Raw genomic sequence first — 24,688 nt, forward strand, 5'->3', positions numbered from 1 at the left:
CAACAACCTTCATATCCTCTCTCACTACGTCCATAAATCTACTCTTTGGTCTTCCTCGAGACCTCCTGCCTGGCAACTCCAATTCCAGCATCTGTCTACCAATATAGACAATATAGTCCTGTTCCTCTGATAGACTCATTCCTGATCCTATCCATCCCGGTCACTCCTAAAGAGAACCATAGCATCCTCATCTCTGCGACCTCTAGCTCTGCTTCCTGTCATTTCGTCATCGTAACTATTTCTAGGCCATACTATATCACTGGTCTCACCACTGTCTTGTACATATTCCCTTTCATTCTTGCTGATAGTCTTCTATCGTATGGTACCCCTGACACTTTTCTCCACCCATTCCAACCTGCTTGAACCCGTCTCTTCACCTCTTTTCCACACTCTCCGCTGCTCTAGACGGTTGACCCCAAGTGCCTGAAATCCTCCAATAACTAAATGCATAAATTATAGTGATAATAGTATAGTAATTAATTCAGTGGTATGCAGTCAAGGGAGGCAGGAGAGGCTGTGCATCACTTGCTAATCTTGGAAAGAAAAAAATGTATAATGAAAAAAAGAATTTAATTGTTATATATATCAGTCATTTGCACCAGAAAGGTTTTTTTTTTGTCACCTGTTTTCGATTGTTTTTTTTATTCAGAATCACTGGATTTTCAATTGCAGTGAGGCCGTAGAGTGTTGAGTGTCAGTGTAGATAAGACAGTGACGGCTGACTGCTAGCATGCTCTGCACCAAGACTGTATTGCTGTCTCTAATAAAATGTTTAAACCCTTTTGCTATATCAACTACATTTCCAATGTAGTGTTTTCTTGTCAAAACTGTATGCATGTTACTTTTGTCCTGTGCTAAGCGATCATAAAACAGCTGCGAAGAGCCACTAAGTGAGGCACACAGTTCTCCTGCCTCATGGTAGGAGGCGCTCGTGATTCCAAGGATTCATCTTGCGACTCCTCGGCTGCAGACTACAGTCACACCAGGCTAGTGTTAGCAAGGGGGTATGAGATTTTAAACATAACCTATTGACTGCTGCCAATCAAATGGTGAATAAGCTACTCTGTAGGGTTCATATGTTTGTTAATCTAATTGCGATGAAGTAAGTGCCTCACCAGCCATGAACTTCTCCGCACATCACGTAATGAATCACATGCTACAAAATCACTATGAAACTCGATTTTCATTTAGCAACAAGACCAGCCTGTGTTTCCCTGTTGAAAGCCACGCCCCCTCCCAGTCGCACATCAAACATGGCGACATTCTGGATGATGGGGCGAAGCAGGAGATATGTTTGTGTTCTTTCCATGATTATTGTCCTCAAGCTCTCGGTCGGGGGTTGCAATCCTATAACAGCACGTCCCACTACGGAAGGTATGCTTTTCTCGTATAATTTATCGAACACTTTTGCTGAATTTGACACATTTAAATGACTACTTGTCAGTTCGCCAGCGTCAAGTATGCGCTTTGGCTAGTCGGCTAGTATGTCATGCTATCAGCTGCGGTGTCGGGCGAGAGGGTGTCAGAGGGTTCAATCGGAGTCACGGCTCGATAACAAAATTATCAAATCGTCATTGTACTATACTCACACGGTATACCGTATATATTTCAGCAAGGAAATGAAACAATGCTCCGTCTTGTTTACAAGTTAATGCGTAGTGCCATGACGTAATTTAGGCAGGGCTGTCATTACTTAAGTTCTGTTTCAGTGTAGTGTCTGAAGTGTCCTCCAGAAATTATGAGACCATATGCCTTAATAAGGTTGTGAAAGAGGAGGACATTCTTGACCGAGCCTGAGGGAAAAATCAAAGCCCGAGAAGTCAAAACCTTTGGAAAAAAAAGTGCCGTGTCATATTCCCTGACTATAACGATTAAGAGTTGAGTCTTAATGTATTCAACAACGATGTTCATACCCGTGTATTTTGGACTTTGCAGTTACTACTTGGAAACGTGATTGACAGTGACCTCAATCTAAGCCACAATCAATATTGAAATGGCAATGTCACAGTGTAAATGATTGAAAAATTCTAACAGTGAAGCATGATTTTTGTTAGCGGTGTTTGGTATAGTTTTACTGTTGTTGGAGGAATATTATGTTTAAAACCAAATAAAAAAAAAAATCACCTATTCATTCTGTGACACCGCCACTTACTGGTTATTATTTAGTGCATATCGCCCGAAGACTCCTTGCCAGACCTTATTATGTGGTGGACAGGTTGAAAGAGTTGGTCCAGATGTGCTTCTTGTTTCTCTGAACTGTTAATTGAACCCCTGTCAGTGAACCACTTACCCCAGCACTCATTAAATGTGAATAAAGTCCTTTCATGTTTAACACTCCAAACCTGGGACCTTAGAAAGGTATGTAAATTGCTTTCAATGGACAGGGTCTGTTTTGTACCCAATAAGGTTAATGGTTACATTGATCATGTAATGGGGAAAAAAATAGAAAGATATAGTACTCGACATAGGCATTGAAATCTGTGTTCTATACCTGTCTAGGAGTTAGGTTAATTTTTGTGGGTCTATTTGGGAAACCCCTTTAAAGCTTTTGAGAAATGACTGCACTTGACACATGATATGGCAGGCACAAATACACAGTTATATAGTTTTTGACAAATCTTGTTGGTGTTGTATGATATCCATGCAAACAAAATACATCAAAAACAAAATTCTTGCCGAATTCTTCTTTTTTGATAGAAAAGCTGCAATGACAGCATATTTTGTTAAAGATGTAATGATAAAGTTTAGTTACAGAGAAACCTGAAAGGGAGCCACTTACTAAAGGTGAAATGGTTATTGACAGACAAGGCAAAATACCTTTTTTTTTTCCTTTTTGAAGTCCCACACACTATATGCAACGTGTTTGTTTATTAAGGTAGATAGATATGAAAAAACCTTTTACTACTGAGGGCATTAGTTTTATATTAGTTTAGTTTAGTCATTAGTTTAGAATTTTATAACATTTATTCAGCATGACATGCAGACATTCAGTTAGTTTATAGTTCAAATGATCCTACTTTCCTACTTTGCATACATTCCAAGTTTCATATAAGTTTATTTTTTTTATTTAAACAAAATTGAATCAAGCAAGAACTTTGTAGAAAAGTGCGAGAAACACACAGTACCATGATGTTGTGAGGACAAAATCTACTTCACTGCATTTTCTGAATATTCACTGCATGAGCTAGCTGCTCACATACTAATACTATTTTTTCAATATATATTTTTTTTTTTATGCAGAAAAGCTTATTTCATACATGCCACAAAGCTGTCTTTTTCAGTGATTGTTTATCCTGGCCATGGATCATGCGCATGAATAGTTCCTTTTTTCTCTCGGGACCTCTTACTCCGTGTTTCAAATCCCTGGTTCTCTTCCTTTCCCTTGCTGAGAAAGGTCCCCTCCTTCCTAAAATAATGTCATGTTGACATTTCTTGGGTAAATGGTATCATTCATTCAGGAATACAAGCCAAAAGCAATCTCCTGTTTAAGGTTCCAATTTAAGATGTAGTTAGCTGAATGAATGATTTTTTTACATTTTTTAAAATAAAATTAGTCTGATGACTCCCAAACCATGTAAACTTTAGTTTTAGTGTGACTTATACTGAACTTGAACTATGTAATATCAGTTACCTGTGATACCTGTGATCCTTTTCAGTATACAGCAGTATGTTATCACAAAACAACATAATGTTGTGATGTGTGTCTAGTCAGCATCAGACAGCAGATAATGATTTTGACATGTTGGAGATGCTTTCATCCAGCGGCTGAGGGTTTATATTCAATCCGTTTAGATGATTAATAGTAAGCGACCTTATTTAGGTCAACCTCAGTTTAGGCAGTCTCAATCATGTATTAGTGCATTAATTAAATTTCAATTGTCAAAATTAATGGAACACTCCAGACATGCCCTGCCAGATAATGCCTGACAGAAGTTTACATCATTGACTACCTCTGAGCATTGAAAATGTGAATAGTCAAGTACCTCTGAGCAATCAGTTGTGCTTGACTCTTTACATTTTCAATTTGCAGTTTTTTATTTTGCACATCATAAATTTCCACACACGGTGCTTACATTGCACAGTAGTCATCAAACTTGTCAAGCAACCGTGGACTACCTCCTAGAATGGACTTTCAATTTTCACACTTTCAATTTGCTTATGAGTGATTTAGAAAATAAGTGTTGGCCATGGCAAAATAGTCATCAAACTGAACTATCTGTATAATTCATATTTCTATTGTATCTTTCACATTTTGCTTTCTTAAATTGCTTTTATTTTATTTTTTATGTATTTTATACATCGATTATACTGTTTGGTATTCACTGTGGGCTGCCAGGAAGGAATCTTTTACCAGGGAAACCTGTTTCTCCACTTTGCATCTGACAATAAACACTCTGAGTCTTGAATCTCTATGTTGGTTAGGGTAAGAAGTCAATAAGCAGGACACATTAAGCCCCATCATATTGGCTCCGTTCTTCATAAAAAGAATGTCCTTTTATAATTTTTGATATATAGAAAACCATGTGTTTGTACTTTGTACAACAGTGACAAAGGTGTCCAGGTTCTATAAAAAGTGTACTGAATGGATTGAATATGACATACCACAGAAACCCAACCTGTTAGACTTAGCTGAAGTTTCTTGTCTTTTGTAGAAGGGTCTGTTGAAATTGTATTGGAATTTACACTGTTTCCATTATGGCTGAAATATATAACATTATGATAATCAAAGATTATGTCAATAATGTTATCTCATTACAATGGCAACCTGTCAGCATCTGTGGGGTGTGCTAGAAGAACAGGTCTGATACTTCAAGGCACCATATCTCATCATTAGATGTAACTGATTTTTTGGTAGTGTCTTGATGGCAGGTACCACCACATGTCAACAGAGGTCAAATGAAGCCTATACTTTGATTTGATGGTGCTGTTTTGAATACTAAAGGTAGATGAGCATATCATTAGGTAGATGGTAATAATGTGATTGGTAAAAGTTTTTGATTTATGTCCAAACTGCATTCAAGAATTGATCCGCTTGGACACACTGAATCTGTCCAAAATTGCTATTGCATCTCTTTATTTACGCCATGTTTTGGGTATTTCCCTTTGTGAAACTGCGTACATACCCAGCCCTAAGAGTCAAGCCTTTGGTGACAGGATAAGTGCACTTGAGGGTGTTGCATATACCAGCTGGAACCCCTAGTAGTCCGGCTCCAGCCTCAGATCTACGTATGCTGTGCTTGTACAGATGTCGCATAACTCTGCACATGAGCAGTCTGCAAACTCTTGTGGCAAATACTCAGGCTTTTAAGTATAGAGTAGAGTTTCCAGAGTAATAGTCTGGAAATGACGGTAGCTTTTTTCCTTTCAGTATATTCTCCTACCCTCCTTACTTGATACCTACAAGACATACCTGCAAACTTGAATGGTAGTCCTAAGCAGTCAAAACAAAGAATGACAAATGAGTGAATAGGTGTGACCATAGACTCCCTTGGTCTACTTTGCCTGGGACATATGGCTGTATTAATGTTATAAAAATGGCACTCTCTTTACAAGCCCTGCCTCACTTTCCACAGAATTCCATTTGGACAGTTCAGATAAGGAGATTCTACTGTAATGGATTTGCAACTGTAGCCGCTCAAGTGATGTTACATCTGACCTAGCACATCATGTGTTTGTTAGGCCAGTCAACCCACATTAGTTCCATGAGTTTGTTTGTCACATGCTGAATATATACTTTACAGAGATACTTAGACTGCTAAAAAAAAATTGCCTCGTATACCACCAACACAATGGATTGTATATGATGAAAGATGTATGATAAGAGAGCAAACATAAATTCAGTCTCCTTTCAGTCAATATTGTTCAGATATTTCACAGCAAAGTGGGTTCATGGCATATATAAGTTAGCCTGGATTTTCCATGATGATATAACATTGTCAAAGGTCTACAGTGAGTCTGAGTGTTGAACTTGTATTTGGTAGCTGTTCATTGTAACTGTCAACATTTGGGACCTACAGTTGTTGATTTAAATCATGGGCCTTCTCATTGGCTGTTAAAATTGAATACAGTTGTAAGAGAAAGAGCAAATAGATTTAGATATTTTTCTTCACATTTGATACTTATCAAATGTAAATAAATTTGACAATTATAAATTGGTCTGATGTTAGTATCTGTGAGTACTATACTGTACTTCTTCATGAAAATACTGTTGAAATATGTTCAACTGCGCTTTAACAGGTGCCAGTTCTTTAACTCCCAATTAAGTGTTCTCAATCATTGTTTTGCATTATCTCTTTTTCTGATGGGAGATCAATAGCCAACTCTTACTAGAGTTATAATATACTAGATACTTAGTTGATTGGCATTGAATCTGTTGCAAAGTACAGATTGCAAATATATCTAAGTATTTTTGTTTACGAAAAAAAAAAAACAGTAACTGAGTGCAAAGTATCACAAAAGCCCACCTGAAGTGGGCTCATAGCATGTGCATGTTCTTCTTACTTGTACAGCTGTTGGACAAAAAGTGCTCTATGAATAGTTTATTATCTATTATTGAATTCTGGCTATTATCAGCATCAGTTTGTCAGTGGCTTTGTCAGACTGGATCATAGGTTACCAATGACATAGATGAATCCCAATTGTAGCATACTCAATAAACTACTACTGAATTATGATTTGTCACTGTGTTGGTAAACTATGATTTAAATGTTTTGATTGAAACCCCTATATAATAAAGAGTTTTGTGCTGTGGAGTTATCCTGGAGCATCCCACATTATCTATCCTTTCGCCAAACATTGTGGAGCCAGTACAAAATACCCTTGCAGGAAATGAATCTGGGTCATCCTGCTTGATTAGTGACTAGTTGTCACTAGTTGTCTATAATAATTCAATTCTCCACAATGAAAGCATCTGAAATATTCCATGAAATACGGAATAAAAGATGATTGGGATACCTTTTAATGTCCATGTCAGTCACCTGACCAAACCACAAGAAAGCTGATTTCTCTGTTACTGAAAACCACAAAACTAAAGTCATTAAGACTATAAACATTCACCATGTTACATTGTCTGCATTAAGGGCTCCTAGCACAATATGCTGATTGAGGAAACTCATTGTTGAAAGATGATTATGAATTCTACACTAGACATTAGGTGAACACTAAAGACACATATTCACTGCTGTAGCATTCCATGGTGTATTGAAAATAAATCGAGTCATCCAAACAACGTAGCTCTAATTACTAATCTGCCTTAATTCCTCAGACCTGATTCCCTTAAAATATCACTTTAGAATTAGCCTTGAAAATATTTTTTTGTTTCTCATAATAATGTTTCTGTATTGTTTCTTTTTAGTTGTGATATACTTTGAGGATGCGAATTGGTGTTTTTCAAATTTGAAATAGTATTGTGAAAGTCTACTTTGTCTTATTATGTGGTTTGAACCTCCAATTATGAAATGTGAAATGAAAACTATACATGGTAATAATATAATATGGAATAATAATAATATATGGAATAATAATAATATAATAATATAATAATACAATAATATGGAAACTAGACTGAGAGCAGAAGTCAACGTTTGTGAACAGCAGATTGGCTTCATGCCTAGAAAGAGTACTACAGATGCAGTATTTGCATTAAGAATGCCAATAGAGAAGTACAGAGAAGGCCAGGGGGAGCTGCATTGTGTTTTTGTAGACCTAGAAAAAGCATACGACAGGGTGCCAAGAGAGGAGCTCTGGTATTGTATGAGGAAGTCTGGAGTGGCAGAGAAGTATGTTAAAGTGGTGCAGGACATGTATGCTAGCTGTGAGACAGTGGTACGGTGTGCTGTAGTGGTAACAGAGACGTTCAAGGGGGAGGTGGGACTCCATCAGGGATCAGCTCTGAGCCCCTTTTTGTTCGCAATGGTGATGGATAGGCTGACAGATGAGATTTAGCCAGGAATCTCCATGGACCATGTTGTTTGCAGATGACATTGTGATCTGTAGTGAGAGCAGAAAACAGGTAGAGGAAAATCTAGAGAGGTGGAGGTATGCCCTGGAAAGGAGAGGAATGAAAGTTAGTCTCAGCAAGACAGAATGTATGTGTGTGAATGAGAGGAACTTGGTGTGGAACGGTGCGGCTACAGGGAGTGGAGATCAAGAAGCTGGAGGATTTCAGGTACTTGGGGTCAACCGTCCAGAGCAACGGAGAGTGTGGAAAAGAGGTGAAGTGACGGGTCCAAGCAGGTTGGAATGGGTGGAGAAATGTGTCAGGGGTACTAAGTGATAGAAGGGTATCGGCCAGCATAAAAGGAAAGGTGTACAAGACAGTGGTGAGACCAGCGATGCTGTATGCTCTAGAAACTGTTTCAATGATGAAAACACAGGAGGCAGAACTACAGGTTGCAGAGATGAAGATGTTGAGGTTCTCTTTGGGAGTGACCAGGATGGATAGGATCAGGAATGAGTATCAGAGGAGCAGCACTTGTTAGATGTTAGTCATGTATAAAGGAGCTGCCAGACAAGAGGTCTCAAGGAAGACCAAAGAGAATATTTATTGACGTAGTGAGAGAGGATAGAATGTGAAGACCTATCTATTAAGACAGGGGTGTCAAAACTTTTTTTTTTTTTTTTACTGAGGGCCAGATACAGATAAATATCTGTATGTGTAATATCTGAGGGGCTGGACCACTTACGTGAGGTAAGGTACATAGTATCACCTTTAGTGTATTAAAGTTAGAAAAAAATAAAAAAAAAAGGATTTTAAATGGATAAATTATTTTTTCCTGATTTATTCAGAAAAGGGTTTTGGAGCGCATTCTCAGAACAGCAGCCTCCGATTTCTTTACAGAGACAGTACAGTGTCAGTACAGAGAAGGAACAATACAGGGGAAAATGGGATGAGTGCGTTTCAAGCTTCTTACTTAAGTTACTAGGCTGGGTATTTAACTCAGTTGAGGCACTAACCATCCAGCTGTGGTGGCTGATCCAATGCAACTCATGTCAAAAATGATGATCACAGAGTGACATAAAGTGCCTCACACTAAGGAAAGCAGCTGATTTTGATTTGTGCACAGCAAAATTAACTTGTGTTTCACAACAAACGTGCACATAAGAAAGTGGTGTGCAAAAATAGTAGTAGTGACTGAACTGATGTTACGCATTATTGATGTCTGTCGATGCATTGCGCAACTGTTTCTGGACATGCTGACATTGTTGAAGTCCGGCTCTTTTTGCGGGCACATTATTTTGTTGGCTTTAATGAGGCACTTTTTTATGAAGTCTTCACCTGAGAAAGGCTTACCACGTCGTTCGATGAGTTGTAGTGTTTTTCCTACATTTTTTTTAGTGCAGAAAAAATACTGTCCCTGACCCTGCAGGATAGCTGGCATTTACTCTCTTTCTTACTTTACTTTCTGCTCTCGCTCAACAGGGTGCATAGGTCTGATGTTTGGTTTCTTAGAGTCATTGTACATTATACTCTTTCAAAACTGCCATTGAGGTGCATTGCAAGTCAATTTGAAACTCCTCCTGTTTTGGGTATTTTCAAGCATGCTTCTTCTGTTCTCCCATGCTTGCAACCTGTGGTAATTTTTTTTGTGATTTTCCTTTTTTGTTGGAGCTGCTGCCTTGCTCAGTAGTAGCTTCCCCTGGTGTTAAAACTAAGAAGTGCAATACAAGCAGGAGAAAGTTTCAATCGCGGCCCATGTTCTATTCCATTTATAAAAATTTCCTGCAGGCCAATAACAAGTGGATTGTGGGCCGCAGTAGGCCTGCGGGCCACACAGTAGTTCTGACATTGCTCTTTTAAGACCTTAAATAAACTGAGTGATGATAATGTCTGGAATTTATTTTTGATAATTTTCCAGATTTTGAAATTGTTATTTAAGATCTAACCAGACCTGAATGTCAGCTTAGTGCCTGCTACATGTCTGTTTAAAAGACTATTTTAACATTGATCTAATATATCTTGTTTCCTTTTACATAACAGCTTTACAGGGAACTACTCGGGTCACTACTACTCAGGATCCGAATGTGTTGCTACCTGGAGAAAGAACAGAAGCTTCAAACAGTTCATTGGCTTCTGTAACAGAAGCCAATGTCATCAATGTCAACGCAGATGCAAAAGCAGAGGATACTAAAAGCAACATAACAGATATTTCACCAGAGGTGAAAATCCAAAATGATTCTATTGCTGTCAGTGGCTCTTCTGATTCCAGCTCACAACAAGCAGCTATAGACACTGATACTACAGAAATCAGTCAAGATAGTGGAGCAGAAGGTCATGTTCCTGCAGCAAATAACTCAGCTTCCTCTGTGGTCAATAATGGCTCAGCCAAACGTGAGCCAAACACACCCGAATTTGGCACTCAACTCTTTAATACACTGAGCCCACCCACAACGGAGAGTATGGAGCAAGACCTACCGCCAATCACCGAAAAAAGCTCAGAAGCTCAACTTGACGATGATAATTATACAGCTACTGTGGATGATGAAAATGATTATGGGGACGATGATGACGATGATGATGAACATAGTGAAAATGAATACCGGATGTCAAATAATGATGACAGAAAAGACCTCACTGTAATCAGGAAACCGCAGCCCAATGGAAGGGATGAGACCAATTACAAGGAAGTTGAAAACTACGTAGCAGAGGAGGAAGATTCCCACTTCTTCTTTCATCTGGTCATCCTTGCTTTCCTGGTGGCCATCGTCTACATTACTTATCATAACAAGAGGAAGGTAAGTTCTGGCAACCCAGCAATGTGGCACAAGGCTTTTTTTTAACTAGTCAAGTACTTCAGCAGTATTCTGATTTAGTTATAAAAAATTTTTTTTTTTAAATATCCATATAATTTTGGCTACATATTGGTAGTGGTTGACATATTGGCAATAATGACCCCAATTAACACATACTTTTAAGCCTTATGATTGTGTTTTTCATGGTCCATCCAGGAATTTGGGAAATAATGGTGCTATGAAAGGCCAAAGCAATATCATTCTTTGTAAAAGTTGTTTGTTGTATTGAGTTGTGTTTTTGTATTGATGTAAATATATTGTAACCTCTAATGCATAATGGGTAATGTGCCATACATAAAATATGCATCTGCACCACCAGGGAGGCATAGTCAAGATACACATTAGAATTTATCTTACGTTCCAAAAAAATGGAAAAAAAGTTAGTTGTTTTAATTGGAATAGAACGTGCCGTGTGTGTGTGTGCGTGCGTGTCTTTTTTTTAACTTCACTTTTCATTCATACAGGCTTGAAATTTTTACTTCCTTCCCAGACAGCACATTCAATTTTCCTGTCTATTTTCATTACCAGCAAAAAGTATTTTGAATGTCAAATTTGAAGACCTTAAAAAATTTATAAAAAAAATAAATCTACAGAGCTATTGTATCAGCCCTCAGGTGGGGTATTTATTACCAAGTGCATTGTATTATGTGTCAGTAAATGATCGGCTTTCTAACATATTGATTTCCTTTTTTTTTGTGAAACTAGTAAAAACACCACTACTTTTTTTTTTTTTTTTTTTGACATATCCTTTTATCTTTCCCACTACTCTGCCAACCAAGAAATCATTTGTGATTCTCCTCCCCTTGTTTCGATGTTAGATATTCCTTTTGGCTCAGACACGTCGCTGGAAGGACAGCTTGTGTTCGCGCAACACTGTAGAATATCATCGACTTGACCAGAACGTCAATGAGGCCATGCCGTCCCTCAAGATGACCCGGGACTACATTTTTTGATTCATGTCTATCAGAGCAATTTGTCCAGACTCCAAAACGAAGCCAGCTTATCCTTCCTGCCTTGCTGGTTAGTTTGTTGTGACACTCGAATGATGCTTTCTCTTGATTTACTAGTCATTTAACTGCAGGGGTTTTTGCATTTTTGGAATACAATATTTGTTCACGGCCTTGCGGTTGTCTGCATAGACAGATTTTTTTATTGTTTATTCTTGTTTTCCTATTCTGTTAGTTTTTTTTCTTTTCTAAATTGAAAACTTGTGATTTGTGTTTTAGCTGTATCTTGGGTCAGTGGGCCTTTATATTCCTCAACTGCTGGTTTTAATATTTACTGTCAGATTTGGAAGAAATACTTGTAAAATTTAACTTATATTTATAGTAATAGTAGTGGTAGTAATAATAATAATAATAACAATGAAAATAATAATAATGCTTGATCAAATCAGTTTATTGTTAATCCCAAGATTTATGTAACATTTCAACAGAAAGCTTTTTCATCAAATAATAAAGAAAGCATCAAATGATTTACATATGCAAATGAAACACTGGTCTAAAATATATTTTACTCGGAAAGCACTGTACATCATATAATGACCCATTGGAATTTTTTGTAAAACATGCAAATTTATTATTTGGGGGGTTGTTTTTCATAAAACACCACTGTTTTAGTTCAGTTTGGTCTTAAATACGTCAGCTTATCAACTCATTTCTTTTTTTAACTTGTCAAATACTCAACCATAACCCCTCCTACTGCCCTGATTTTCCTCTTCGGAAATTCTTGTTGGCCCTATTTTATGACTTCATTGAAGTCTCTTTCAATTATTTGTCGTAATACTGTCATAATCATTTAATGGCTGCATTCCCCCCATGCTCTCTAAAATTTTGCTTTGTAATCTCTTAATTGTAGATTTCTATACATAAGATATTATAGTGTAGGAACAAGAACTATCTTGCTTTTTCGGGTTCTATTTAGTTAATGTGGGAACATGATGTTTTTGGGCAGGTACCCTTTCCCTTGATATCTGATTATCTCAAAGATAATTGCACATGAGAATATAAAGAACTTGTTTACAAAAACAATTATCATGTGTCTGCAAGATATGTCCAGGATAAATTGTTAACAGCCACGTCCGACTAAATGCTTCAACTGTCTTCTTTCACATTTGTCCACAACTGTCCTGGTCTATTTATAAAAGTACTAGTTGGGTGGATGGATGCTTCAGTTTGCACAGTGTCATTCATTTACTATCTAAATTATGGGAAGAGGTGATGGATCAACACTGCTTTTGCAATCAACCTAAGAAACTGTACAATCTTTTCTTTTGTCAATAAAGCACAAATTGTATAGTATGTTATTCCCAAGTCTTTAATTTCTGTGATTATTCCATTTCTACACTGCTCAAAAAAATAAAGGGAACACTTAAAAAACACATCCTAGATCTAAATGAATGAAATATTCTTATGAAATACTTTGCTCTTTACACAGTTGAATGTGCTGACAACAAAATCACACAAAAATGATCAATGGAAATCAATTGTATCAACCCATGGCGGTCTGATTAGGAATCACACTCAAAATTAAAGTGTAAAAAAAAACTCCAGGCTGATCCAACTTTGATGTAATGTCCTTAAAACAAGTCAAAATGAATCTGTGTTGCTTCCTGAGTGGACACTATGATTTCACAGAAGTGTGATTGACTTGGAGTTACATTGTGTTGTTCAAGTGTTCCCTTTATTTTTTTGAGCAGTATATTTGCTATGTTCAACTGATGATAGGATCCTATCAAACTAAGTACATAGTGTCAAGTATCTTTTGATATTTTGAAATCTTCATGTTGTAACTGTAAACAAGACTGGACAGCTGGCTAGACATTAATTTCAAACTTGTATGGATTATTCATATATTAAATGATGTTTATATCAGATGTTTTATAATAACAGAAAATGATAATATTAAAAGTGTTCTATATTGACAGTGAGACCATTGACAGTCAATGGTGCCAAAGTCTGCCATCAATTGTAAAAGAATGGGTTTCTACCCAAGATCAATATCTTAAACCTTTATTTAACTCTAAATGACAGAAAGCAAATATCAGCTGCCACAGCATGGCAGTCTGACCTGTTATTTGTGAAATTGGACTGAAAAACTTAACCACATCTTTGCCCACTTTGAGGTGGGGCCACCAGTGGTGTAAACTACTTTATGCCGTAAAGGTCACACGCCAGACAAACATTGACTCATGGTAAAAAAAAGAAAAGTTGATTCTGAATCCTGTGTTTTCAACGAGGCATGGACTGAAATATTTGTTTACAGAAGTCAAAGGTAAAGCTGTGTGTTTAGTTAGTTTTGCACAAGTGGCTGTCTTAAAGGATTACAATCTTCATCATCACTATGTGACTAAACACAAGGAAAAATACAAGATCTTTTCAGTTCGCCATTGAGTCGTCCGTATTGCTAGCCAAGTTGCAAACTCAACAAACACTTTTTACAAAATGCTTGGCATCCAGAGGTGCAGCAATCAAAATAAGTTTTGTCACATCTCAGAAGATAGCTAGAGAGAGCAAACGATTTTCTGATGGGGAGTTTAGTAAGGAGTGTTTGGTGGACTTGCCTGCACTAATATGTCCCAAAAAAGGGGCTTTTGAGAAAGTGACTTCTTAACAGAGGTAAATGCATGTGTCGAAAACTTGGAACTGAAATGGGACAGCCTAGCGGCTGTAACAACAGATGGCTGTCCAAATCTCACAGGAAAAAAAGTTGGTCTTTTAAAGAGAATCCAAGACGAAGTGGCAGAGAATAACCCTGAGCAGAAATTAACTTTTTTTCATTGTACTATACATCAGTGTGTTGTGCAAGTCAGTGTTAGAAGTGAATCTTGTTGTTGAAGTCATAACTAAAACGACTTTATCAGAGTAAGAGCTCTGAATCACAGACAATTTGTTGCACGTTTAGAGGAAAATGAGACTGACCACTGTGACATGGGCTACCATATCAATGAGCACCGTCCCCACCTGCTTCAAGAACACAACCATCGCCCCCTCCCCAAGAAGAGCCCACCCACCTGCCTGAATGACTACAGGCCAGTAGCACTCACTCCGATCATTATGAAGTCCTTCAAGAGAGTGGTGTTGGCCCACATTCAGAACGACATCCCGGAAACCCTAGACACCCTGCAATTCACATACCGGCCCAAGAGGTCCGCCTAAGACGCCATAGCCACTACCCACCACTACTCCCTATCCCACCTCTACCCCCAACATGGTCATACCCCACAAACTCACACACAAAATGTCAACCCTTGGCATTTACCACACCCTCTATGACTGGCTCCTAGACTTCCTGACCGGCAGACTTAGGTCTGTCGGGATAGGTAACCCAGCCAGCATCATCATGAACACAGGGACTCCTCAGCCCATCCTCTGCCCATCCTCTGCACTCTGTTTACCCAGGACTGTGTCGCCTCCCATGAGGATATTGTCGTCCTGATGTTCACAAACAACACTGCAGTGATCGGACACATCACCAGTGAAGATGAAATGGTCTACAGGATTGAGATGGCCAGTCTAGTGAAGTGGTGTGAAGACAACAACCTCAGGGTGAGCAGCTTTAAGTACCTGGGTGTCCACATAAGTGAGGACCTCACATGGTCCCTCAAAACCACGCAGACGGTCAGGAGGACTCAACAGTGGCTGTACTTCCTGAGGATGCTAAGGAGGTTTGGTATGTCGCCTAAGATCCCCAGCAACTTCTACAGCTGGATTCTTGAGAGCATCCTGACCAGCTGCATCACTGTGTGGTACGGCAGCATGACTGCTCTGCACCACAGACGCCTGCAGCAAGTGGTAAAGACTGCAGAGAGGATCACTAGAACCCAGTGGTGGGCCATCAGGGCCTGCAGGGCCTTCTCTGCTGGCTTAAAAAGATATCTGGATCACAAATGTTAATTATATTTTCCTCATGAATACTTATTAAATAATTCCAAATGGTCTGTTCACTTCCTTTCATAGCTTCTCTCCTGGTTGTGCCGCTTCCAGACATACGTTTTCATATTAACCAATCACATTTCAGCCATAATCTGTTGCCAGCCAGGGTCAAAGTCAAAGAAATCTGCCTGGGAGGGGGGGGGCTGCACAATCAGTTCTGCAAGCCCTGTAAGCAAATAATAAGTGCTGATGACGCTGTTCCTTGAACCAATCAGATTTTGAGTTGGTAACATCAAAGCCTTCTAGCAGGCTACAACAACGTCAGCGTATCCACACCCTCTGATTGCATAGTCAGAGAGTGGACAAGTGTATTGGGGAGGAGAACCTTACTAGCGAGCTGCGAACAGAAATATAGTTGTGTTTGTTTAATATCAGTATTGTCAACCCACAATGGCTGCAGGAAGAGAAGAAACAGATTTAGTTACTAATATATTGTTAAAGCCGTTTTCAAGATGGAGTTTTGAAGAAAAGCTGGACATAGTAAAGAAAGGTCAGGTAATTCCTAAGCTAGCAAACCCGTCACAACCAGGAAAAGGATTTGTCCGACATTTTCAAGCCACAAACTATGACCGGTACCCCTGGCTCACAGGCTCCGAGGTACACTGCAAATTGTATTACTGGGAGTCCTTGGAGGCGAAGCGACGGATAATCACTACGACAGAATAATAGAACTCTATTTGAGGAAAGGAAGGAGGATGGATTTTGTCTACAGATGATCAGAATTTTGGTGAGTAAAATGCTGCTATTTTCCAATACTGAAAGTTTATAAGGTAATTATTGGTGTTTTTTATGTTTCACAGCTGTTTGCTATAAAGGCATTTATTGTGGCTTTTGTCCGTTTTTGTGGCTCTCGCCATGGGACCGATCTTTGTTTCAGTGTGTTCGCATTTCTTTCAGGGAAAAAATGGTCATAATGGTCAGGAACTGATCAAGCAAGAATGGTTTATTCAAAGTCAGGAAATACACTTACGAGATATCCCCGGGTCAGAGGTATCCCGGGATATATCCGGCTCCTTGAAGGATAAATTATCTCCCTTGGATGAGCCAGAAACCCTAAAAAGGCTGATCCGGGTTTGGCTAAACCCGGATACCCTGGTCATTTTGTAGCCTCCAGCGGCCAAGGAGAGAGGGTTTGCCAGAAGATGCAGGAAGGCTGGTCGACCATCTCAGAACATGTGCGTCTCCTCGACTCATGCCACCTGCTACTCCTGTTTTTAATCGAGACACTCTCTGCCTCCCTGCATTCATTGACTCTGGTTGTGAGCAGAATCTGATCAATCACTCTTTGGTCCGGCAGTCCAACATTGAAACCATACCTCTGTCGAATGTTTCTGCCCTAAACGGTAGAGCCTTACCTTGGATCACCCACAAGACCAAGCCCTTAGAGTTGGTTATTTCCGGAAACCACTGTGAACAATATCCTTCTATGTCTTCCCCACATTGCACTCACCCATTGTCCTTGACGTCAACTGGCTCCAGCACCACAACCCGCAGCTTAACTGGTCTGAGCTCAGAGTTGAATCATGGTCATCTAGTTAGATGACCATGGCTGCAGAGTGCCGTCCCGCCAAGTCTGCCTCCCACTCTTCCCGAAGAAGCTGACTTGTCCCTTGTCCCAGAAGAATATCATAACTTCTGCCAAGTCTTTAGCAGAGATGAGGCTCTCTCTCTTCCTCCTCACCGCCTGTGCGACTGCCCAATAAAGCTGCTCCCTGGGGCACCGCTTCCTTCCTGTCAGCTCTATAATATTTCCCACCTGGAAAGGGAGGCCCCGGAGAGGTACTTCCATGAATCATTCGCTGCAGGTAATATCCACCGCTCATCATCTCCCTTGGGGGCAGGGTTTTTCTTTGTTGGTAAGAAGGACGGCTCGCTTCGGCCTTGTATCGACTACAGAGCACTGAATCAGATCACCATCAAGAACGAGTATCTTTTGCCCCTCCTGTTGTTAGCCTCAGAACCCACTCAAGGTGCAACCATTTTTTCCAAGCTCGACCTCCAACGCCTACCATCTTGTTTGGATCCGCTCGGGAGACGAATGAAGACTGGCTTTAAGACCCCCATTGGACACTTTGAATACCTGGTCATGCCCTTCGGCCTTTGCAATACCCCATCTGTGTTTCAAGCCCTGATTAATGATGTGCACTGTAACATTTTTGTGTTTGTCCATCTGGATAACATCTTTTCAAAATCTCTCTCAGACCACCGTCAGCATGTTCAAATGGTCCCACAGCAGCTGCTGGAGAACCACCTCTACGTTGGGATCCGGGTCTAGGGCTCTGGGTGCAGCCCCCGTCACCAGTGAGCCTGATTGTGCAGGTGAATGATGCCAGTAAACCTGCGGCTGATCAAGCCTCATCAAGCGGAGGATAAAAGGAGCCTGCTAGCAGCCAGATTGTTGGTCGTTCTTCACTAGTTCTTCAATTACTTTTTTGTTTACATTTTTCTCTATATTGTATCTTATATCTCTAATCCAGAGATTCTGCTATCGCTGAATTGCTGTGCTGTGTCCTGCTTTTTAAGGTTTTTGTCTCTTTCTGATTCCACTGAACCTCAGAGCTGCTATCTCTTAATTTCATTGCCCTCTGTATAAGGATAAAAGTACTGAATCCTTGAAAGTATCAACTTTGCCAGAGGGAGGCAGTATGCACACATTAATAGACATAATGGAGACTTGTCTTTTTACAAACTAGAAGATGCCTGAGTTATACCACATGCTGTGTAAGGGGGGAAAAAAAGGCAAAAGGTCTGTTTTGGTGTGTGTCTGTAACTGACTCTACATCTTAATTTCTCCTGGAGATGAAAATCTGCCATAATTTTTTTTGACTGCTTTTCTACTCTGTGGGGCACAAATAGTACCTGCATTTCTTATTTTCCCTCCTTCCTACTATTATCTATTATTGTTATGTTTTACTTGAAACTCTGGCACAACAATTTCCTTCGGGATAAATAAAGTTGTTCTTATCCTTCTTATTATTATTCTTATAGTACTGGTCAGTTTCATGTCATGCCCAGCAAAACCCATGTCATGATTATCTTTAGCTTTTAAGAAAAGGTAAAAGTACACATAATGTGTTAAGCAAAAAGAGATCTCATACAGCTGAAGCAAAACAAGTTGTCAATTCAAGTGAGTTTTCAAAGCGCCCCAAAATCCTAATAGGAAAAAAACAATTTTGAAATAATCCATAGAACCTATCTATATTCAAAGATTAAATCAAATCCCTTCAATTTCTTTGTGTGAAAGCAGTCTAATGAGATAGTCATTCAACAATAATGTTACCTTGAAGTTAATGAAAAATTCACAATTTTAATCTTACCAATTACAAAGCAAACCTCTGTTATGACTCGAAGAACCAAAATTCCTTCATTGAATTATTTTTAGATACGTTGAACCAAATGAAAAAGACAAGAAAATTAATTGCTTGAAAATTACCCAAAATTATCACCTCAGTTGGGTATATTTAATTGAGCAGATTTTTGGATAAGGCTGTACTTCCTAATAGGATATAACAGCAACAACAATAATTATACATTCATATTCATTCAGCATAGATATCGTTAATCATAACCTTAACATGAGAAATATTTGGAAAAATTCTTCATTTACAAGTATATGATAAATTTCTAGATAAAATACTAGAAATCAAATCACACAACATGGTAATGACAAGATAAATATAAGTAATTATTTGTAATTGGGGTTAAAATCTGTACATATAAGGTTGTTACAAAATAAGATTAAATGTATTCTCAAATAAGAATATATAACAGGCTTTGCTTAGTTTAGTCTTGCACAGAATCAGCATGTTCTTGCTCATTATTAAAAAATAATACCATCTCATACCTTACACTCCACATGAATTCATCCAGAATTAATCCAGAACTCTGATGCAGAGAAATAGGGACATTACCATATCATATAGACAAGGCTTATAAACTGAGCAGTTATAGAGCTTCATAAGCTCTAAAATTTGAACACATATTTGTGCACTGAGCATGAAGGACTTTACTGAATGTTATTCTTTAGTGACATTCTATTTTTAACATCAGCTAGATGTGGCATTTTTGCTCAAGCAATGATAGAAGTAAGCAAAAAAAGGGGGGGGGGGGCATCAAATTATGAACTGTGATAATGTCACCTAATCTGGCACTACCTCCTTAGAAGAGATAGTTCAAAATGCAAAGCACATGGGCAGTTAAACCCTGAAAAGTCTTTCTAGACGTTTGATCACTCCAGTTACCGAATGTAATTAAATTATACAGAGACATACAAGCTGAACATGCATTGGCTACACTGCAATGCCTAATGTGTGAGGAATGGTGGTGATAGTTATTGCAGTTCCTACTTACAGTAGTATTTAATTGTTACTCTTCACTCACACTGAGCTGCTCTTAACCTTAACTGATCTCATTTAGCTAGTCAGCAGCCTTAAGTAATTTACTACATGGGCGGCAATCAATTGAATTTTTGTGTGCATGACTTAGGCAGCTTTGGAAAAATTAAAAGCTGCATGTATTTTTTTTTTTTTTTTTACAGGGTAAATATAAGAAGTGTTCATTTACAATGGTTTAATTCATGGACCTTGAAGCAGACTTGATGATACACTGAATTTCTGAAAAGCATTTCAGAAGTTTTTGTTTATGCTGCACATGAACCAATATGGAGACAAAACAATCGGGGCTTTTAGATTTTCCGCCTTGTGGGTGAACAGTATTCTAAGCTTTCAGGGAGCTGGTGACATTTCAAAAAGCACTGTGAGCTGACCTCGATACCCTTGGTGTACAAAGAAATGTAGCTCTCTTCTTTACTTTTCGTAAACCTGTCGGGACACTAAGATGCCTTTCCAGGTCCCTGAACACTCAACTTCCTATGTATTTGTTTCATGAGATCAGCACACAGTTCAGGCTTTATTTCTTTTTTTCACTTAATTGTATCTGTTTTGTGTCTGTGTTGATAAAGCTTAACTTCCAGTGTTCTTTATATTCTGGTTGGCTGGCATTAAAAGTGGAGCCTTTTATCTCCACTCAAAAGAAAGTACAAGGGCTATTAGCTTTACAGTTTGAGAAGAGAGGAGTTCAGCAAAATGCCAGAGAGCTCACTGTGGGGATGGCATCAGACATAAGCAGGGAATATATTTTATATCTGGGATTTCCAATTAGAAAGCATGTTTAAAAAAGAAAAAGGATTGAGAAAGGGGGGTGAAAATTTCTGTATACTTGATACTATAAGAATAAGCTAATAAGCTCACATTGAGGATAAAATAGCTGACTTTTTTAAGCTTGAATTTTCCTCTTTTTTATTAAATGATATAAGTAAATCCTGAAATGCACCTTTCAGTAGATGATGTTGAAAGACTAAGCATCATAATCATGTTAAATATATCCATCCTACTCTCAGCTGTGTAGCATCAATATACTGCCCAAGTTATCTCGATTGACCTGGACTTACTGTAATGTTTTAAATTACTTTACATGAAAATTGGTTTACAGAGGAGAAAAACAAAAATAGAAAGCTTGGCCTTTTTTTTAACATTTTCTGAAAACTGATGATGATTTGAAATTCACTGCATCTTTTGCAGAGGTCCTCAGTCTTAATGATTTTTGATGTTTTATTTACATTGCACCATATCATGTATTTGATATTAATAGATAAAATATCTCTATAATATAAATAACAATACATTTCATTTATTAACATTTAGATTTCACCATACCATGTATTTAATATTATCACCATATGATCCACATTACACAGAAAAATATGAGCCTTGCTTTATTTTGGCGTGTCTTTTTGGTAAGATGAATTCATGCATCTGATGTTTAATTACATTTGTCAGGACACATTTACCATCTAAATACAATCAAAAACTCGTGTTGTGCTCAATTAGGGGCTATTAGCTCATCATATCAGCAGGCCACAACCTTCACAATAGATAATTTTTTGGATAAACTAATACAATAAAGTTCTTGGTCTGTGCTGTAAGAAGAACAATGTCAGTCATCTAATCATTGAATTTGATAGATAGATAGATAGATAGATAGATAGATAGATAGATAGATAGATAGATAGATAGATAGATAGATAGATAGATAGATAGATAGATCAGTTGTAAGGGTCAGCACACTCAGACCCCTTGCTTTTATGATGTCCGAACTTCTTTTCCATGAAACAAACTGGTGAGGCAGATATTCCTCTGTGATACAGAGGTTTTAAAACACTGAATGTGTAATATCACACATCAGTGCCACGATGTGAAGGACCTTCCAAAAATATTTGGATAACTTGTGAATACTAGACTCTTTAAATTCTGTGTATCTTAATCAAGTCTGAGAGGGTTTAGCCTCTGCTTGAGGGAATAACATAGATATTAACTTCTTTTTCATTTCCAAAAAGCCACTCCAATGTAACATTAGGGTTTTGAGCTTCTGAGAACATAACAGTGAGAATGGACAGTTGCTGCTTCGGAGTTTTAACTTGAATTACATTACATGAAGAAATATAATGAATGTAAGTGAATTTGGAAAAGCAAGATGACAATACTTACCAATTAAACCATTCAACCCCTTCAATACACTTTAAAGGTTGACAAAGAGAAGTCCTTGGATTTGTACAAATCTGCTGAACATAGAGTGAATTCCTTATTTTATTTAAAGCCTTTATTCCTTGATAATCTCTGTTTAATATCCTCTCAATAGCGGAGCTATTTTGCTTTAACACTACAACATTTCTTATCTTATACAATTTAACAATTTAAGCACTGCAGCTCAAAACTTTTGATCAGTTACTGTTTATTAGCACCAATGATAGGCATAATTAGTTATTGTTTTAATTTTTTTATTGATAAGAAAAAACTAAATGGCAAGCAGGGCAGTTTTTTCATGAACATTTGGACATTACGGCAGACTATATAATGGTGTCGTATTGTATATCATGGTTCTCTTTAATGTCAGTGTACAGCCGACGATAAGAATAAACACTTAACCATGGCAAAGAGAATGACAGCATAACAAAGTCTTTATTTCAATTCTGTTAACATTTTTATGACATGTCAAGTGGTTCGGTGTATGGAAAAATTACTGTTTAAATATTGTATCTCCCACATTTCTGCCAAAATACAACTATACCAATCAGTTAAGCATGGGCCTCTATGCCTTAAAATGAAGCTGTTAAAGTGAGCCATATTAGTTTTTAACAAATAATCAAGAGTTCTAGAGGTGACCCCAGGCAAATAAGCAAAAATGAAGAATCTAGACTCATGTTTGTAGTGTTTAAGTGCAAATGAGGCAGGTCAGCTAATTCAGATCGGCTGATGAGACTGCTTCTTTGACATTTGTGGTATTCACCAGACATTTCCATTAAATCATGTGGCATTATTGATTAAAATGTGTGCATTTGAGGTTTGAACTAGTCTTTATTTATATTTATGTAGACAATGTAGTTAGTGTAAAAATCAGCTGCTACTACTTTCATCGAAAGCATACTGAAATGGTACTCAAACATAGATCCATCAGTAAAAAATCTGATGATATGTTCATATTCATGAATGTAAACACACACACACACACACACACACACACACACACTAACACACTATATTTTCGCAAGGGACATTATAGAAGTTTATATATAATATATATGATATATATGATATTGATATGATTATTATTTTCATTGTTAGTATTATTTCCCCACTGTGCAAACCTCAGGAAAATCCCAGCATTTGTCCCGTGAAGCTTATGTCTCAACTGGTTCAGATGGAGGAGGGAAAAATGTGTGCATCAGCATTTTCACTTATGAAAATTACATGTTGCACTCACAACTCAATGACATTGCTGAAATCACAAATGCAGTTTATCCATGACCCGGATAAAACAATCAGTAAAAAAGCTGAGGGTCATCAGCACTGGTTGATTTTGAATAATTTAATGAGGCCACTTGGACTTTTTATTATCGTATTATTCATCTCATATTTCTTACAATAACAAAACTGACAAACATAACAATAACCAATATATTTCTGTTTCATTTTTTTCAGAGCAGTAGTCCTCTATTGGAAAGCTGTTTGTATTGAGATTATACGTGCATCTTATAGTACGAAGTGCGAGGTTTCACTTCATGTATATTCACACCAATTTCTTAATGTCACAAAGCATTTAAGGCTGATTGGAATTAATCAATGTACAAACATGAAATGAATAAGTGTGTAAAAATATACATAAATTAGCTATAACTGCATTCACCTGGGTTCATAATGACTGTCTCAATGTCCACATCAATTCAAGCCGACAAGTATCCAATTTATTTACCCCAATCAGAGCTATCACTATATATTGATAGTATATCCAAAGTATAACAGTATCCAAAAATAACTACTGTACCGATATTAAAACAAGGCATTGAAGTCACATATTACTCAAGAGTCAGTATGTCAGTATGAGTAAAAACCAAGGGATTCAGTCAGCTGTATGAATGGGTCTCTTTCGCTCTCTCTCTCACCACACATAAAGGCATGCAAGCACAAAAGTACAAAATATTGCAGTAACTGGTCTTTATTCTTTTTTCCTTGCTCTTTCATGACCCTTCGAGAAGAATATCATCATAGCAGAATAGAACTGAAGGTACAAAGGATAAAGCTTTTATGAATTGGCCCCACATGCTGAAAAGAAAAAGTGAAAAAAAGGTAACAAGACAAACATTGTGCAAAAATGATAGGAAAATAACATACGTAAGAATTTGGAAACAAATCCAACTAATTGTGGTAGCCAGTCTGTGAGTATGCATTGTGCTTTTGAGAAATTGATGAAAGCTGATTGATGTTCAGGTTTCTTTTTTCCACATACTGTACCATGTACTTCCACAGAGACATGGATCATTTATTTAGTCAACAACTGCTAAAAATAATTAATTGCTACTCATTTTGTATTCTGGGATTTATGTTGTAAAATGTTCTCATTGAGGGTAT

At 37.8% G+C, this 24,688-nt stretch overlaps 1 protein-coding gene across 1 annotated transcript; it reads left to right on the top strand.

The window, feature by feature from the left end:
• Window positions 1-1,243: 1,243 nt before the first annotated feature.
• c29h5orf15 (chromosome 29 C5orf15 homolog) lies at window positions 1,244-13,091 on the top strand. Its single transcript, XM_086176862.1, has 3 exons — window positions 1,244-1,374; window positions 9,980-10,734; window positions 11,610-13,091. Exons 1-3 carry the CDS (start codon window positions 1,254-1,256, stop codon window positions 11,742-11,744), a joined length of 1,011 nt encoding a protein of 336 aa, XP_086032988.1. The 5' UTR covers window positions 1,244-1,253; the 3' UTR covers window positions 11,745-13,091.
• Window positions 13,092-24,688: the final 11,597 nt, after the last annotated feature.

Source organism: Fistularia commersonii, chromosome 29 (genome assembly GCF_037954325.1).
Source record: "Fistularia commersonii isolate RoL2024-O1a breed Wild chromosome 29, RoL_Fcom_v1.0, whole genome shotgun sequence".
Classification (NCBI taxonomy): Eukaryota; Metazoa; Chordata; class Actinopteri; order Syngnathiformes; family Fistulariidae; genus Fistularia; species Fistularia commersonii.